Source organism: Pseudoliparis swirei, chromosome 2, assembly GCF_029220125.1.
Source record: "Pseudoliparis swirei isolate HS2019 ecotype Mariana Trench chromosome 2, NWPU_hadal_v1, whole genome shotgun sequence".
Lineage (NCBI taxonomy): Eukaryota > Metazoa > Chordata > Actinopteri > Perciformes > Liparidae > Pseudoliparis > Pseudoliparis swirei.
The window spans coordinates 9,445,506-9,464,321 of NC_079389.1; the positions used below are offsets into that span (position 1 = coordinate 9,445,506).

At 43.1% G+C, this 18,816-nt stretch overlaps 2 protein-coding genes across 4 annotated transcripts; one reads left to right on the forward strand and one right to left on the reverse strand.

The window, feature by feature from the left end:
• Window positions 1-2,081: 2,081 nt before the first annotated feature.
• On the forward strand, window positions 2,082-8,555 carry nfe2l2a (nfe2 like bZIP transcription factor 2a). Its single transcript, XM_056436171.1, has 5 exons — window positions 2,082-2,266; window positions 5,108-5,374; window positions 5,646-5,738; window positions 5,833-6,003; window positions 6,951-8,555. The coding sequence occupies exons 1-5, from the start codon at window positions 2,231-2,233 to the stop codon at window positions 8,181-8,183; spliced, it is 1,800 nt and encodes a 599-aa protein (XP_056292146.1). The 5' UTR covers window positions 2,082-2,230; the 3' UTR covers window positions 8,184-8,555.
• A 1,416-nt stretch (window positions 8,556-9,971) lies between these two features.
• On the reverse strand, window positions 9,972-18,605 carry hnrnpa3 (heterogeneous nuclear ribonucleoprotein A3). 3 transcript variants are annotated; one of them, XM_056436195.1, is made up of 11 exons: window positions 18,551-18,605; window positions 17,684-17,806; window positions 16,025-16,171; window positions 15,727-15,937; window positions 15,546-15,635; window positions 15,357-15,428; window positions 14,038-14,082; window positions 13,426-13,581; window positions 13,148-13,297; window positions 12,946-13,046; window positions 9,972-12,844 (listed from the first exon to the last, which is right to left on the reverse strand). In XM_056436195.1, the coding sequence occupies exons 1-10, from the start codon at window positions 18,554-18,556 to the stop codon at window positions 12,961-12,963; spliced, it is 1,086 nt and encodes a 361-aa protein (XP_056292170.1). In that variant the 5' UTR covers window positions 18,557-18,605; the 3' UTR covers window positions 9,972-12,844; window positions 12,946-12,960. The 3 variants fall into 3 exon arrangements, with proteins under 3 accessions (XP_056292170.1, XP_056292164.1, XP_056292157.1); XM_056436189.1 differs by lacking the exon at window positions 18,551-18,605 and adding an exon at window positions 18,021-18,510 and having other exon boundaries at window positions 9,972-11,506; XM_056436182.1 differs by lacking the exon at window positions 18,551-18,605 and adding an exon at window positions 18,021-18,508.
• Between the last annotated feature and the right edge of the window lie 211 nt (window positions 18,606-18,816).

Consider the following 18,816-nt stretch of genomic DNA (forward strand, 5'->3'; position numbering starts at 1 on the left):
GTGCAGTTCACTATATGCAGCTGGAAGAATGTCGACGTGGAGCTGCCAAACGTGAACGCGTGTTCATGAGCGCGCCTGAAGGGGGGCAGAGGGGGCGGGGCAGAGGGGCAGGGGGAAGGGAGAAAAGAGAAAGAGAACGAAAAAAAAGTCTATTTTTATTGTAATTTCAAGCAATGAGCTCAGTGAGCTGCACTTTAGTGTGAGGTTCTTCACAGATAGGTGCTGCAGCCAGGGCTAAGTCTGTCTCGTTAGCTTGACATATTTCAAAAGGCACTTAATTACATCTCGATCCGACAACTTACTTACGCTGATGTGTCAGAATGGTTCAGATGTGATGACCTTTTATAAGTCTTAACAACTTTCTTAAATAGCAGTAGCCTAATCCTTGAAGTTACTATAATAGCAGTGAAGGCAGCAAGATTATATTCATGCATGCCTGTCTGCAATAAAATAAGTAGTAGGCTCATCAGATCTTCTGCCTGGGTTGGCATTGTCACATAATAATAACATATTTTCTCAAGTTAAGATGAAGCTAAAAGAAAACTAACCTTAACGATCTAGCATTCATCTTACTACAGCTAAATATACAATCATATAAATAGCTTTCTTTCTGTTTATATAATCCCGTTATTATATAACTGGATTATAAATACTAATGTATTAAAGTCTAGGTCCTATTTGTATGTTCTGAAAGCTCATTAATGTGGGGCGTACCACAGAGTACCTGTGTGAAATAAGTATTCAGACCCAATACATACAAGTAATAACACAGTGTAATAATACTCGTATTAAAAGCTCTGCACAATAGTATACAGCCTATAAGGATGTATCAGCAACTTCAATTCATCACAACATGTGTATGTCAACCCTACTGTGGAAAGTATAATGTAGTTGTTCAATAACTACAGGGGGGTTAAGATTATTACCCTCTAAAATATAGTGAAAAAATGAATGTACACGAAAGACCTCAACATTGCACTTAACCACAGACAGCTTCTTGATACAGCATGTCTTCATATTTAAATTAATAATGTTTGCCTATTAAACACATATAACATGTTTGTCGTTTTGGCTTCTCAATGGTGGAATGAGCTCCCCAATGACATCAGGACAGCAGAAAGTCTCTACATCTCCCACCACATACTAAAAACACATCTTTACCGTCTATACCTGGAGTAAAGAAAATAGCACTTTAGTAGCACTAAGATGGCACTTACTTATAGCACTTTGTAGCTTTGCTTTCTTGAAAACATGTTTACTTTCTTGAGCATTGTCCTGCTTACGTGTCACTGCATCAAAAATTATGATGCAAAAATATAAGAATAGGCAGGGACGATTCTGCACATTGACTACTTCTATTGTAGAAAGCCTATAAGCTGGCTACATGTTGTTCCTAATGTTTACTGAAGTTCCATTTTGAATGCAGGGCTATAACTTGTACTAGGCTATTTCTTTTCTTAAATAAACAATGTAAATGCTTCTTCCACCACTGACCAAATCCCACATCTGTCTCCTTACAGCTTTGTGACAATCCCCCAGCCGTCAGTGGATGACTTCAGTGTTTCCACGGGGACATTAGGGCCCCAGGGCCTCCTGCTCCATACGGGGTACCCGAACCAGCAGGGGGCGTTATGCACCAATCAAAACTATTCTGAGTTAAAATAGAAACGATTGTGTTGTTTCTCCTTTCAGAATTAGTCCTAATTATAAACTGACTTTTTAGCAGCTAGAAATGTTGACGCTCAGATATATAATAATAGATTAAGCCTCACTGTTTGTGGGTTTAATGATTTTCAGACAATAAGAGCTGGTTTGTTTGATTATTTTTTAATGAATTGTCAATCACGTGCACGGTCGTCTTTAAGACGTATTACACACTTGACGTGCACATAAATGTGTTGCATATATCGTAGTTTTTGTTTTGCAACCCGTGTGTTCGGGCTTCTACCAGCTCAACCTTGCGGGCTTCACACGCATGCGCACACGCACAGCTCTTAGCCTCATAGGCCGGAGTGAGGGGGACGATCCCGGCGCCTCAGCGCGGTGGGCAGGGCCATCATCTCCATAATGTTCATTAGATTTAAGGGAAGCAATGTTTCTCTTTGCTCAGCTGCGACGACGGACTCTATCGGCTTCGGACCTCTCGCCATTTTAATCTGCCATCTGAAGGAATAACACACACATTTAACATTCATAAAGGCGTCTCTTTACGGCCAGACATAGCTCCACGATGATGGAAATGGAGGTGATGCATTCCAGTCAACAGGTAAATAAAGAATTTATTCAAAGTCGACGCTGGACATTGACAGCTAACTCCCTTTTAAAAGCGACCGACGTGATAGCCGAATAGTTCAGGTCAACTTTTGTCATGTTCGCTGTCGCGAATTAAAGAATACGCAGTGACAACCTGGTTATGACGTACTTATTATAATGTCGAAATAACACCTGCTGGGAAGAGCATACGAAATACACCGCGGGCCTGGCTTTCTTTAGTGACAGATATTAAGGTTGCCCTCAAGACAGCGTTCACTTCTGCAAGTCATTCGCTTGTGACGTGTTTTCCTCGGCAGGAAATAAAACACACAACATAAAGCAGGAAGATAATATCACGAACCAGGCTGCTAACTTCGTGTTGGTGCTGTTACTTTGAATACAATGACATTATATCTTTAATTTGACAAACTATGAATCTCGCTAGCTTATTTCTTGAAACTGCCCAGCCCCCCTTGCTGCTTCCTCCAAGCATGTGATAGGCAACCATATCTGATATAGACGAGCGTGAATGATTGATCTCAAGGCCATACTTTTTCCTCAGTGTTTGCCTGTTTGGTGTTCAGTGTATGTTGACATGTTAAATAACCACAAGTACATGCTGTACTGGTTATTGATCATACACACTGAATGAGATGCTGAATTTGGGATTATTTGTCATGTGATACATTTGAAGTGTTTGGTTAAACCTGCCTCAAGTAAGGGGGTCAGTGAGTACCGGTTGACTGATGAGGGCCTAAAGGGCTGCTGTGGAACATGTGCTGCTGTGTTTCATCATCCTCGGTCAAGGGTGGCTGTCCACTGAGTGCTGGTGAAAGAAGCTGTAATAAACCAGTAAAGTCAGGTCCCCTTTGAGGCCCTTGTTTAAGACCCAGCGAGGTAAATGAGCAACCCAGCTTGATAGACACAGGGACCAATAGCTATTAGCTCTGCTTGTTTTCAAAGTATATGTTGTTTAACTTGTGTTTCATAATATATTTGTCAGCTGTATTTAGTCGTTATTTTAAATTCAAGGCGTGTTTTTTGTCAGGCATAGTTGTGTATTGTGTTCCAGGAAGGTCTGGGAAATGTTGTGAGCCAATTTCCTTGTTCCTCGTGACAGTGATATCCATGCTGATACCAAACATATATTACACACACTCACATTTACGCAATCTATTTGGTTCTAAGAGGCTGGCAAAATCAGTGAGTTTAGTTATTCATTATGTCAAAGCACAATGAATCAGTGACAGTGAAAGTGCTTCTTGAACTACCCAGCATAGCAGACAGACGTTGGCTTGTTCTACAAGGAACTTGTATGACTTGTCAGATGAGCGTGTAAGGTGTGACAAACAGACAGGAATGTGGTCTCTTAGTTTGGAAAACACGGATGACCAGAAGTCCCACTTAGACATTTTAGGCTACGGTCTCATTCCTTCAGAAGCCATAATGCCTGGTTGTGTGCTCACCCCCTACTCCGTTATAGTAGGCAGCCTCAGTGACGTGTAATCCTTCAGCGGTCACGGCTCTGATGCAACATTGAGTCAAAGAGGGTTAGTGGGTTCTTATTTTTCAGTGCTACAATTGGAGTCCAAAAAAATGGTGTCAACAATGTTTTGGAATATATTTAGATGCTTGTTTGCTCTTATGATGAGTTCATGAATTTGACCACGCATTCCTTTGAAAACACAAATAAAAGAAGGGAATATTATTATGCAGTGTTTCTCTTTCATTCCACATCCTCTTTATTGTGTATTATTCTACTTTGTGCATTATTTCCCTTCAGCTCATTCTTGGCTTCCCACTAGTTATGTCTGTTGTGGCCATATGAATGATTTCTAGCATTAATGTTCCTTTCCCATAGGTTGTGTTCATACACAAATTTGAGGAACAAACACACGAGTCATGTGCTTGAACAAGTGTCATGGGTTTATGCAACATCCCTGGGCCTTGAGAAATGGCTTCCTTCTGTAAATATGTTCTGTGTAAAAGACCCGGGGAAGAGAGCAGCACAGTTTATCTTTGCACATTCTTGTTTAAAACTTCAAAAACATTCAGCGAGTGGATACCTACAAGAAAAGCTGTGTCTAACATTCTGTATTGTCAGCATCCCTGAACTCACTGTATACTAAATGTAGGACAGAATAATGTGTCCAGTGTTGTGACAAAATACGCTGAGGTCAGTGATCCAGAGTTGTGGTTGTTTACTTTAAGATATTATCGCAGGAAGGAAAACAAGGAAAACAGACCTGTACCCAGCAACAGAGCTACAGCCTTGTAGCTCGTATTTTATTGGTTTGTACCGCCGTAAACAAATATGAGTGTTGTCATTCGCAAAAACAACAATAAAAGATTTCCCAGAACCGTGGTGCATTGCTTAAAAAACAACAACAAACTTATACTGACATTTAACACAATTTGATAAATACTGCATAGTAGGACATGAACATTTGGGATTTTACTTTACTAAATTTTGAGAACTAATCTTGACGTCGCTTGAGCAAAAACGTGACTGAGATTCTGCCCTGTGTGTGAGTTTGAATGAGACCAATGAATTCACACCTCAATATAATCAGATGGGTAATGATCGCTTACCTCGCAAAGAGTATCAAGTGAGGATACGTGACTTCTGCTGGCGTGAGCTGGCAGGGAAAGAGAGAAGCACATCTATTATTCATGCGGCTTCTCCCCCTCGACTCTAGTGCCAGTGCTGTCAGTGAACGGACACTGAGGGACAGGGTGTGGCAGGTGCAACAGCCACGCTTCACAGCAGGCCTCCGATGCAGCTCACATTCACATCCACTGCAGGGAAGCATCGCTCACAACTCACGATACGGATTTTCCGCTCTCTTTCTAGGATATGGACCTGATTGACATCTTGTGGAAGCAGGACATTGATCTCGGCGCCAGGCGTGAGGTGTTTGACTACAACCACCGTCAGAAAGAGCACGAGCTGCGGAGGCTGCGGGAGCTCGAAGAAGAGAAGAGGCAGCATCAGATCCGGGAGCAGGAGAAGGCCCTGCTGGCACAGCTGCAGCTGGACGAGGAAACGGGAGAGTACATACCGCGCCCACCACCCAGCGCCCCACTGCAGTCGGCCGGCACACCTCGAGAGATTACAAAGGTACAGCACATGGCCGCCATGACTCATGTCGGAGGGGGACCACTCCCACGCTCTTTGATAGGCTGAAGCTACGGTAACACCCATCCTGTGTAACCACAGAAACACAGGTGGGTCAGTCGTTTTGCATCGGCGTACGAGGAGCTGCTCTGCAGAGACATACGTTCTATAAATAATTTAAATATAAATGCATGCGCTGTTTTTAAAAGACGGCGGTGTGCCACAAAGGACGCAAGGTGGTGACGTTTAATATGCATTTGAACCTTTCTTGCAGGATGTCAGCTTCACCGAAGAGAACGAGGACGCCATGTCATTTGATGAATGTCTGCAGCTACTTGCAGAGACATTTGCTGTCGAGGAAAATGAGGTAATACCAACAAAACGACCCACCGTAGCTGGCAGCCTTCGACAAGACGTTCAGCTGTATTAAAAACGGTTGTCTTCTTGTGCTCGTCTGACAGAGCACCTCCGTCTGCCTGGACACACCTGCTGCTGTTGCAGCACCCATGATGTCACCTGAGCAGCCAGTTCGGCCTCCTGCTTCCCTCACCCCAGGTTCACCACCACCACAGAGGATGTCCCCAGATTTGGAGCAGGCCTGGATGGAGCTTTTGTCTCTCCCCGAGCTGCAGGTATAATACACGGATTCTCCCACATCAATGGCATGGTGTTTTGCGTTGTGTAACAAATACTCAAAGAATGCATCAGTGGTCAGGAGCCTGGCATGAGAGGACAAACACCTTTTTGTTGCTCTGTGAGAATGAGGTCTCATACATTTGAGACGGGTGCAACTGGCCCGTTCAACTGTGGTTCGCTTACATTGTTGAGACTTTTTAGGCCGTTAGAAAGGTGGGTGTTCCAGAGAAGATCTATAATTATCTAGCTCAACAAGAAGACCTGTTCAGAGAGGGCGTGGGAGTAAAACGTGCCTTTTCTGGCCGCAATGTTAAGATTTGTGGACAGTAGTTTCTCAGTATCTGCCTTTTTGTTTTCTTTTTTGAGGCAGTTCAAATTTTCATGAGTTAATGGGTGTAGCAGTGTGCTTTTGTTGCGTTGACCTCTCACTCTGGACTGGACTACAACCCTAACCGTACAGCATACATAGCATTGCATTAGTTAGCTGCTGATAAGACTGAATTGTAGAAAAAAGGATGTTCTTGTTCGCTGCTTTGTGAAGATTACGGAGTCGCTAAACTTCTCAAAAACTGCATGCTGGGAGATTGGAGATTTCTGATGTATTTCATCTGGATACTTAGTTTATTACAAAATTATGAAACACCAGTCACTAGAACAACTGCACAGATATAAAAAAACAGGAATAAAACCTTTTATTTTAGATAATAATAAATAAGTATGTATGTTGATAAGTCATCACAATGTGACACAGACCATATTTTGGAAGGAACTGAAATATCAAGACTGTATGAGCACATAATATATATGCCTCCACAGCAACACATACAATAGATGTTGACATTTTTATTTCCAATCTCATCTTGAATTATAAACTCGTGACTCAACTTATACGATAATATGTTCATTGTATTCACTTGGATGGTTCTTTATCTTTTTCTCCTAGCAATGCCTGAACCTGCAAATGGAAGACACACTGGAGACCACAACATATCCTCTTCCAAACAGCCCTGAAGTGCAGAATCCAAACCACACGTTTTACCCCACAGACGGGGAAACAAACACAAATGTGTGTCCTGCACAGTTTATGAATACATTCGATGGCTCTGTTCCCAACATGGACCCACCAGACAATCCCAGCCAGATGAAGGAGAAAGCTCCTCAGTTAAATGCTGCAGAAAGTTTCTGCGACATGTATTACCCCAATGCTGTTCTGGAAGAGAGCAGAGGCCTTGAAGGAAAGGAAAGTAAAGCCAAGTCTGACGTCTCAAACAAGCCTCCCTTCACACCAGTGGACCTTAACAGCCTCTCATCTGGAGATGCATTTGACAGAGGAAAACCGAATCCGACGGCAGAAATGCCTGACTCAGATTCTGGAATCTCTTCCAACACAAGCCCAAATGCGAGTTCCCCTGGGAAGTCTTCGCTTGGAGATGAGTCCTTCGGTTTCAGCGATTCGGACATGGAGGAGATGGACCACAACCCCGGAAGTGCAGAATCTGACTACTCAGACATGTTCTCACTAAATTTCCAACCTGATCATCTTCAACCGGCTATTTCTCTATTTGCATTGATGGGGCAGCCACAACAGCGGCAGGACAAGAATCCCAGTCAACACAAGACCGACCCGGCAGAGGAGAGCGGCCACGACAACGCCCCGTTCGCCAAAGACAAGCAGAAGAAGCGCTCGGAAAAGCGTCTCTCGCGAGACGAGCAGAGGGCCAGGGCCCTCAAAATCCCTTTCACCGTTGACATGATTATCAATCAGCCGGTTGACGACTTCAACGAGCTGATGTCGAAGCACCAACTGAACGAGGCCCAGCTCGCCCTGGTCAGAGACATACGCCGACGCGGCAAAAACAAGGTGGCGGCCCAGAACTGCCGCAAACGCAAGATGGAGAACATAGTGGGTCTGGAGAGCAACCTGGACTCACTGAAGGACGAGAAGGACCGTCTGCTGAGTGAGAAGAACCAGAACATCACCAACCTGAAGGAAATGAAGAAGCAACTCAACAGCTTGTACCTGCAGGTCTTCAGCATGCTGCGGGACGAGAAGGGGAATTCCTACTCGCCCTCCGACTACTCCCTCCAGCAGTCGACGGACGGCAACGTCTTTCTAGTCCCTCGCATCAAAAAGACTTTTATCAAGAGCGAAGACAACCTCCCAACTCCTTTGTAATACGGTACTGCATTATCTCGGTAATACTATGCAATAACTCTCTTGTTCCGCTTTGAAGCATTAATAGCTCTGCAGAACTATTGTATAGTTTATGCGCAATTCTTTTGAATGTTGGACTATTTTTGATATTTTACTTTTGTACTCAGATTCCTGACATACTTTAACAGATATTGTTTGTAAATATATATACATGACTTGCTTTTGAGATTGATAAAACTGTTACTGTACATGTATATATTGTATATATATATATTGCTGATTGTTTCAATCATTGTTACTCATATTTTATAACTGTCCCTGTATGATTTGCTGCCCAAATTCTTTTATAAAATCTTGACTTCCGTGCTTTTCAATAAAGTATTCCTCTAGCTATATGGGCTCCTATTTACTTAAAGAACATTGTGTGTAGTACTCTGGGCTGCAGCAGATGGATGTATAGGCAAAGGCCGATTATGGGAGCTGAACATCGGCTCCATCACCAAGAAGGCCCAGCAGAGGATGTTCTTCCTGAGGCAGCTGAGGAAATTCAACCTGCCAGGGAGAATGATGGTACAGTTCTACACGGCCATCGTTGAGTCCATCATCTGCTCCTCCATCACCGTCTGGCACCCTGCAGCCACAGCCAAAGACAAGTGCAGGCTGCAGAGCATCATCCGCTCGGCCGAGAGGGTTATCGGCTGCAATCTGCCTTCCCTCCAGGTCCTGTTCACTTCCAGGTCACTGAAGCGGGCCAGAAAGATTGTCGCTGACCCCTCCCACCCTGGACACTCCCTGTTCGAGTCCCTCCCCTCGGGGAGGAGGCTGCGGTCCATCATGACAAAGACCACCCGCCACACCAAAAGTTTTTTCCCGTCGGCGGTCGGGCTCATCAATGGAACCCGGGACTGACTGACTGTCACCCCCAGGACTACCACCTCTTCTTCCACCTTCCTCTTCCTCCTCCTCCCTCTTCCTCCCACTCCTCCTCCCTCCTCCACACACGTCACTTTAACATGCACTTTAACTTGAGGCCTCCTCCACACACATGCCACTTTATTTGCATGCACTTTAACTTAAACACACGCCACGCGTAACATACACTTTTAACTAAAACACACCACTTGAAGCACACACCCAAACACTTTCACATTATTTGTTGTCTTTCTGTCGTGTTGATTGTTGTTTGTTTGTCATGTCCAAATGTTGCACCTTCCACCCAAATAAATTCCTCGTTTGTGTAAACATTCCTGGCAATAAAACTGTTTCTGATTCTGATTCTGATGTAACTTACCACATGTTCTTGAGGGCTTATAGAGAAGTAAAGAAAATATATACTTTCCTGAAACAAGCGTTATTGGCTTAAAGCACTTCTACAATTTGCTCTTTTTGTAGCTGGTTTGTACAGCAACCCAAATATTTTAATACTGCGTAACTGCCGTCGGAAAAGAAAATCACACCCAGTGCATTCATTACATCACACAACAAAGAGCATAATTGTCGAGGTACAGTAGAGCAGAGTGTGCCCACGTGAACCGTGTATGAGGACTTCACAATGGTCCCGCCCTGACAAGCATTAGCAAAGGTGAAGCATTCGGGAAGTACACTTTGACACACAAACACTACCTTTGACCAACACGCCCATCGTCAGCTCTCGTGACAAACCTCACAGGGTGTGGTGAACTAAACTGACGAGGGACTGATGACTCCAGTGGAATAAATGACACACTATCACATGACGAGTTGTATTTTACAAAAATAAACACAAGTATTTCAATTTTGGATTATTGTTTTAGAAATAAAACACTCAAGTCATTGAAAACATTTTTATTTAAGAGCACTAGAAACACTCAACATATCTTACGGTTTGGCAAACAGTTCATCGACACTGGTTTGCTTTTGCCCACCACGGCTTTATTACGTGTCGTCGAGTTGGTGACACTCCTTCAACTGATTGAGAAACACATCAGCAGGCATTGTTCCTCCATTTTCAGACCGAGTATCCCTGACGTGTGTGGAAACTTTACGAATACTTTCAAACGCAAAATGTTTTGTTGGAGGAAACCATTCAAGGATCATTTATCATGATGCAACACAGGGATGCACCACCTAATAATGCTGTAACCCAACACAAAAAAACAGGTCTGTTTTTTCATGGGGGTCATGTTATAACCATTGCTAAGAGTGTGACAAATCTGCTACGGACATCAGTTAAAAAAAATGTTTCTCTATCTTAAAGAAGTTAAATTATCCAAAATGCAACTGTATTCTTTTATTAAGATGTGCACCGTAATTGGAATGCATGTCTAACCGTTCCATGTTAAATCACTCACTGTAAAAATTGCACATCTTCAATAACAGACAGTGCCAACTAAATACTCTGCATATATCGTGATCGTCATACCACTGTTGGAAGTTTCAAGTTGTGACCACAGTCCCGCTCTTTGGCAGTTTGCTCATGTTTCCATATGTTCATTTGACTGCCTTTCATGTTACACTAATTGTGTACATATGTTTTGCTTTTTGAAGATGGTGTAGCCGTTTTATATTGCCTATAACGGTGCATTTTTATATTTTACTTATACGACCTCACTTTGCTGTTAAAAGCTAGTTACTTGCACATTATAATGACATTGTTCTGCTTATTTACGCAGACTGCCACTGACCTGATTTACATACAGTACTCACACTGCAGGACACCAGTGATGGCTTGTCATTAATATGGAAACTCACTAACTACTTCAGGATAATGCAATCCGATACAACTGTTCTGCCATTAAGTCTACTTATATGAAGCTTATAATGTACTTCATTTTTTACGCCGTCATAAAGTGGTTAATTCGCTTATGTTTTAACACTGAGGTTATAGTTCGTGGTGTTGTTACTGGACTTAGCCCCCTTCATTGTAAGTTGTCAAGGGACAAAAAAGAAAAAACATTGTCCTTTATAACACCTTTAACTATGATCTCAGTAATAAACATGCAATTAAATTGACCAGTTTAACAAAGAAAATAAAGTTGTTGATTGTATTGGTGTGCCTACAAATAAAGTTATTTCTACCTGAGTAGTTCATCATGATCAACTTCAACAACACTCTGCCATGGAAACATATTTTGCCTTCACGGTATTGCAGTCAGTGTGGTGAGGTCACAGGCTCATTCTGGTCAACGTGGAGCCAAACCGGATGTCCTCCTGCTTGGTATACCTTAACAGAACCCTTGCACCTTGTATATCACCATGTGCACTGTAAGATTACAATATATTTTGAAAAAGTCTTACCCATCCAGAACCTTCCATGTTATCAGGTCTCTTACAGCTTTTCAGCAAGAGAATGCCTCTTTCCACATCTGCAAATCAAGCAAAGCAGTTACTCTTACCTGCTTCATCTTCTTAGGTTAGCTGTTTGTGAAATACTCACTCCCTTTTCTCGTTAAAGGTCTGAAATCTAGCATTGCGGGTAAAACTGCAGTATCTCTGACTTAACGGGATCTCCAATGTGTCCGGGAACTAGTCTTTCTTCGCCAGCACCAGCTGCTGCAGGTCTTTAGCTAGCCTTGAAAGAGATAGACGCTCACTACCAGGAACGACACTGCAAGCTTCCTCCGTGGGCGTTGTGCTCGATGCTGCCTTCTCCTTTCTCTCTCAAAATGCTGACTGGTCCACTGTGCTGGGGCTGAAGACGTCCTGTCTGACAGACATCTGCAATCTTCCACACTAGCGATGCTGAGGGCCCAACTGCCGGTCCTTGTGGCTGTTATAATACTTTCTCAACACTGGCATAGGTGGTGTTTGGACCATCGCCCTAGGACTAGCCAAAGCTCCCTTGTCATGGACTCTTGTACAGGTAAATACAGTATATACACTATCCTCCCAAAGAGGAGGAGAGCGTTCTGGACAGGCTGATTTGCTGAACTTCACAGTTACAATATGCAGGCAACAGTTGAATCAATAACTCATTTGATCTTTTTCTGAACCAATGACGCACTGAACCTCATGTTACTTTACTACACAATTTTATTCAGTCTTTTTCTTCTAATCAAAATATTCGAACAATCTAGAATTCTGTTTTCTGGCAACAGGAAGAGTGAGGGATTCCCTTGGTTCTAACCCAGACTGCTGATATTAGTTGACACTGGTACTACGAAGGATTTACATACTGTGCTTCACATACAAAATTAACATACACGTGACACTTGCAATTGAGCAATCATAATATCTTCAGAAAGAAAGAAAATTGTAATTCTAGCTCATCGGCAGGCCTGATTTATGCTATGAAAAAAACCAGGTTAAAAGACAAAAGATTCATTGACCAGTAGAAAACTAATCCATATTTTAAAAAAGAAAAAAAAGGAAAAAAGATATTAAGAACTGACTCCAGATAAAAAAACAAAAAACACAATGTACTCTTTACCCGATACCAAAGGCACAATACACACACTTCAGACGCACAGAAGGAAAAATAGCTGGGTAGGGACACATCTATCACAATTAGGGAGGAGTATCATCTGAACTCATGTCTTGTGTATGCAGTCCTTGTTCCATAAACTTCTCAGATTTAGCTGCAGTAATGACTGACTTGTGTTCCTCTAATGCTCTCAGATGACTGCCTCAAAGTAAACTGCAGCTTTTCCTGACAATTCCTTTCCTTTGCTCACCTCCTCGCCTCTCCTGCTAAGAACTGAAGCCTGTTGAATGGATACAGGATAGAACAAATAGTTATTCTGCACTTTCAAGGGCTCACTCTGTACTGTGCTACAAGGGTGGTGTGAAAATGAATGCAACTTACCGAAACATGAAATAATTAATATCGCCGTGAGCCGTAGCTGCCGCTGCCGCTGCCTCCTCCTCCTCCACCTCCTCCTCCGCCACCACCAGAGCTATAGCCACCTGCAGTTAAGGATTGATCACAGCCAAATACGTTGGATACACTTCAGGAGAAATTGTGACGTTATGTCACTGGGTGTATAATTTTGGAGGGTAAAACTCACCATATGGTCCTCCTCCTCCTGCGCCTCCACTTCCACTTCCCCCTCCACCCGAGTTTCTGCCACCAAAGTTGTTCCCCTTCATGGGTCCATAGTTAGACTGCTGTCCACCATAATTTCCAACGTCGTTGTAATTTCCCCCTCCTCCATATCCTGAAGATGCAAGTGTAAATTTGTAAGGCAATTCTTGCTTTCAGTTGTCTGGTAAGGCATGTTTACAATGGGTTACTCTCTTTGGTTTAACAAACAGAATTCTGGAGTCAGTAAGATTTGTGTTTCACCTCCGTCATTGTGTCCGTAACCTCCATCACAGCTGCTGCCAAATCCACCACCCTGGTTGCCATACCCTGGACCACCACCACCACTACTACCTCCACCTCCATAGCCCCCTCGGCTCCCTCCATAACCTTGTCCTCCACCATAATTTCTTCCTTGACCTGTAACAGTGAACAACATACCAAAAATACAACTTAACTTTATTCATAACAGTGAAACAAATAGCTCCTAAGTGGTATTAACATAGCACTGCTGTAAAGCATTTTCAAAAGACACAACACATTTATTGTTTCAGTTGTTCTGCTCCAAGCCAGAGCTCTGACTGCAGGTCCAACGGGCCGCAAAGCCAGATCTGGGTCAGTCCGCGGTGGGCTGATCGCTGCTGAAGGCCCACTGGAGCCTGAGTTGAAGGAGTTTCTGCTGAACCTGAATGATTCCATCTGATTTTGCGCAGAGTTTGATCCGGTGGCGCTCATGACAAGTGTCAAGATATATAGAAATCACAAATCTTCTCGCCGATGGTCCCGTTTATGTCGGTCATATAGATGCAGCAGTATAAAATGAAGGCAGTTTCATAAGCAGTTCAACGTTTATCACAGTAACTTCAGAGAGCTCACCATTGTCAAAATCGTCATAACCACCTCGTCCTCCACCATAGTCACCTAAAAAACAAGGGTTAGACATATTAGGAATCAGAACTGTGACCAATTTGTTATATAGTTGAAATGTTGACACGGATGAGACCGTGTCCACACTAATGTAGCTTCATGTGAGAAAGGATCTCTCTGCTCTGGCCTATTACAGACTATTCAGTCGGTTAGATGGGACAACAAAGCGTCTCGAGAATGATTTCATGTGAACAATATACAAACGTGAAAAATCACTTCTGCATAGCCACCATGTTAGAAAAACACATATTTGGTCACCTGACTTATTTTGCATGTCTGTTATCTGACGACTGCATTACAAACTAGAACGGGCACTCGGTAGAGCGCATACCTTCGCATATCACAAGATTGGGCATTGAATTATGAACATTTTGGCATTAGTTGCATGCCAATTGGACAAAAATGTATCGTGCTATGGTAAAAAAAAAGATTTTGACCTTTCGATGACCATGACCATGACCTTTGACCCGATTGATCCCAAAATCTAATCAAATGGTCCCCGGATAATAACCAATCATCCCACCAAATTCCATGTGATTCAAGAAGATTTGACCTGTTCATGACCTTTGACCTTGACCTTTGACCCGATCGATCCCAAAATCTAATCAACTGGTCCCCGGATAATAAACAATCATCCCACCAAATTTCATGCGATTCGGTTCAATACTTTTTGAGTTCTGCGAAAGATTTTGACCTGTTCATGACCTTTGACCTTGACCTTTGACCCGATCGGTCCCAAAATCTAATCAACTGGTCCCCGGATAATAAACAATCATCCCACCAAATTTCATGCAATTCGGTTCAATACTTTTTGAGTTTTGCGAATAACACGCATACAAATAAATAAATAAATGGCGATCAAAACATAACCTTCCGGCATTTTCAATGCGAAGGTAATCAACAGTTTCTATCCTCCTATTGTCTGACAACTGATCTCCTAAATTGTGAATTCAGCGGAGCTAAAACACAAAGTTCTTGCTTGCAGAGAGTTAGAGGCTACAGAACAAATCTCACCTCTACCTAGATCAAGCTGATTTAGAGATATTACCAGATGCTTATGGCCATGCATCAATTAGTTGTTTGCTGACACTTAAAAAAAACATTGGGAAGAAGAGAGCCAACCATTTTACTTTCTTCAGTGTCAGTGTGTTTGTTAAACTTCCCGATCCTGCAACCCCTATTGACATGTAAACATCACTATCAAATGTTCCTGCATTAGGATGTTGAAGACTAGAGGCCTTTTCCTCAAAGAAGCAAATACTACTCACCTCGACCGAAATTGCCACCACCTCCAAAATTATTTCCTCTCCCCATGAAGTTTCCTGAGTCTTCATTCCTGCCTGATATGTACAAAGGTGACACCTTAGAGCGGTTTACATCAATTTACTGACTGCAGACAGCATATACAAAATTGATTGGCAAGTATAACTTCGCTCTACATTTTATGTTGCGCTTACCCCGGTTAGTGGACATAGCACTCATTTCCTGTTTTGAGAGTGCTTTTCTGACCTCACAATTGTGGAAGTTGATTGTGTGGAATTTCTGGGCTGTAAAGAAAACGAGAAAAAAAACAACACTTACATACCACTGCTTAATGTTTACCAACAGCCTTGTTGACACCGAGGTCGAAACACATACCGACAATTTTGTCTACAGTGTCGTGGTCGTCAAAGGAGACAAAGCAGAATCCTCTCTTCTTCCCAGTGGAGCGCTCCTCCATGATGTCAATGCATTCAATCTTTCCATATTTCTCAAAATGCTCCCGAATGTGGTACTCCTCAGTGTCCTCCTTGATACCACCAACAAAGATCTTTTTCACCGTCAGATGAGCGCCTGGTTTGTTAGAGTCCTGAAACAGAGCAGTTAAATGAGCGCACACACACACCGGACATTTACCTCGCTGAGGTCTGCGCCTTCAGGTCTGGGATGCGTTTACCTCTCGGGACACGGCCCTCTTGGGTTCCACAACCCGGCCATCCACTTTATGGGGCCTTGCTGTCATGGCTTCGTCGACTTCCTCCACAGCGGCATATGTCACAAAGCCAAACCCTCTTGAACGCTTGCTGTTGGGGTCCCTCATCACCTGTAAGCAACACAACGACACACAATGGTAGTGAGAACAGTTTCACTGGACTGCAGCTATGTTGAAAACGTATAAAATAAGAAAATCCATTATTAGTCCCGCAGTGGGTACATTTACAGGATTACAGTGGCAAAGGTGTCAAATGCACACAAGACATAGTCAGAGCAAAACAAGTGACATAAACAATAGGCAGTAAATAATCTATGGTAGCTGAATAATATATACACACAGGCAGAATAAATGTGTTTCCACAGTGTATTGCTATTAATATTGCACAGGTTGGAGGGAATGAAGTGATTGAAGTGTTTTTAAGTGTTTTGTGGTCTACTGGGAGCTTAGCTGGTTGTGCAGCCTGACAGCAGCAGGAAGGACTTATGGTACCTCTCCTTCACACACTGGGGTGAAGCAGCCGGTGGCTGAAGGAGCTGTACAGAGCTGCCATAGTGTCCTGCATGGGGTAGGAGGTGTTGTTCATGAGGGATGATAGCTTAGCCATCATCCTCCTGTCTACCACCACCTCCACTGTATCCAGTGAGTGGACACCCCAGCACACTGCTGGCCTTCTTGACACGCGTATTTAATATCTTCCTGTCAGCTGTCGAGATGCTGCTGCTCCACTGAGTCAAAGAAGGTCTCTCCCTGCACTCCTAAAGACCCGAGTCTCCTCACCAGAAAGAGTCTGCTCTGTACCTTTTTAATAGAGTGCATATGTGTGGTCAGACCAGTCCAGTGTATTGTTTTAAGTGAGCACACAGGTACTTATAATATTTTACTACCTCAATGTCCATTCCCTGGATATTCACTGGTTCCGGGGGAGAGCGCAGAGCTACCAACTCTCACGGTTTCGCCGTGTGACACACGCTTTTGCATGTTTTCACACGCTCTCACGCCACACGACCAATTTCTCACGGCAAAAGAAATTCTGATTTGGGCCGAAGCGCGTTGGTTCCTTTTCAAACTCCCCGACGATAGATAGCCACAACAGCCAATCAGAAAAAGAACGTATCTGTTGTATCTGGATCAAATTTAATCCAGCAACCAATGAAAATAAAGCATCCTGGAATTGCGCGCGACTCTTTTTATTTGCAGGCCTAGGAAAAGGACCCTCTCAAAAATGTTCTCAACAGCACTTTGAACAAGTAAGATGTATTATAAAGAATTTAACATAAAGACAGGACATTTGTGCAATATAATTAGGCATGTTTTTGTAAATGAGAGTAGTTATTAAAAAACATTTTATTTCTTTAAGGTAGCAAAGATGTCTCGTAAAAGACCTTTGCCAGGCCAGAATGCAGGGTACAACATGGGTACAATGCCACATTAATTCAAATTTCCTGATATTTGAGCCACCAACGTGTGTGGCTGCGTGCACGGCAACATTTTGGTCACCCCCGACAAAATCTCACTCCAAGGTTTTTTGAAAAGTTGGCAGCTCTGAGAGCGTCTACCCAATTATGTTGTTTATGATTATCTACGGCCATTTTGGCCAAAGATTACATTAAAAATACTTACAACGCAGTCGGTGAGAGATCCCCATTGTTCGAAATGGGCCCGTAAACTCTCCTCGGTGGTTTCAAAGCTCAGACCTCCAATAAACAGCTTTCTGAGCTGCTCGGGCTCTTTGGCTTCACGGTCCTGAGAAAGAAAAAAAAAAGAGTAAAAAAGGAACATTAATATAATTTCAGTTGTAAATAGTGTAACAGGGAATCCAGTTGAGGAAACCTACAGCATGGTCACATAGCAATATGCTCTCGCAGATTGATACATGCACATTGTCTGCAGCTAACGCCTCGTCGTCTCGATTCCATCGTTACATTTGAACGTTCCTAGGTTGGAAGACTGCGCTCACCGAGAAATGCATCGTCGTGTAAAATGAGTCTGTCGAATGGATACAGAGCGCGGGCACAATATTATTACGGGCTACGTTAGATATATACAATTATATGGAGTTAAAAAAAGAAGAAAAGAAAAAAAGAAGGCCGAGGCACGTCGTCTGTAGCGCGGTCCGACCCTCGCTTCGACAGACAACCTCTGCTCACTTTAGGAACGCTGCAGGTTGAGCTTTATGCCATAAAAGCCACCATTAGTCTAACCTATCTACAACCAAAAGGTCCGTGCGCGTGGAGACTAATTCCGCACTGAAACAACGCCAACAACCCGAGCGAGGCACCGCCTAGCTAGCTCGTCACAGCGCTGTCCTGTAGCTAACGCGGACACCATTAGCTTCGCCGCAACGTGAACCTACAGCGAAGCTACCGATAATATACACGTTACAAGACCACGACGTGCATTCATTCGTCAATGTTTAAATAATTAATAGCTTCCATGCGTTTTTTACAAATAACTGTTTATCATTTGCAACAATTGCGAGCGCTTCACCTCCATTTTGCAGATGTCCACAGCCGCCGATCTAGTGGGTCACGTGAGCAGGAAATCGATGGAGTTGTCGTACCGTCCTGGATTATAATTATTAAATGTAAACTATAAACTACGACATTAAAGCTACTATTGTTCATGAGTGCACGTTATCGTACAAAATGAAGCGTTTTTTATTTATTCTCTCTTTGCACACTTTGTCCCTTTTTGCTGTTTGAATTCGTGCAATATAGAAAAGAAAAAAGGCTATTTGCGCCATCTACTGGTTA

Coding starts and splice junctions, on each gene's coding strand:
- hnrnpa3 (XM_056436189.1), bottom strand. Junction 15,636..15,726: donor CACTGTAGACAAAATTGTCG/GTATGTGTTTCG, acceptor TTTTCTTTACAG/CCCAGAAATTCCACACAATC. Junction 13,047..13,147: donor AGGAGGAGGAGGACCATATG/GTGAGTTTTACC, acceptor CCTTAACTGCAG/GTGGCTATAGCTCTGGTGGT.
- nfe2l2a (XM_056436171.1), top strand. CDS start 2,231: ATGATGGAAATGGAGGTGATGCATTCCAGTCAACAG. Junction 2,267..5,107: donor TGATGCATTCCAGTCAACAG/GTAAATAAAGAA, acceptor CTCTCTTTCTAG/GATATGGACCTGATTGACAT. Junction 5,375..5,645: donor CACCTCGAGAGATTACAAAG/GTACAGCACATG, acceptor CCTTTCTTGCAG/GATGTCAGCTTCACCGAAGA.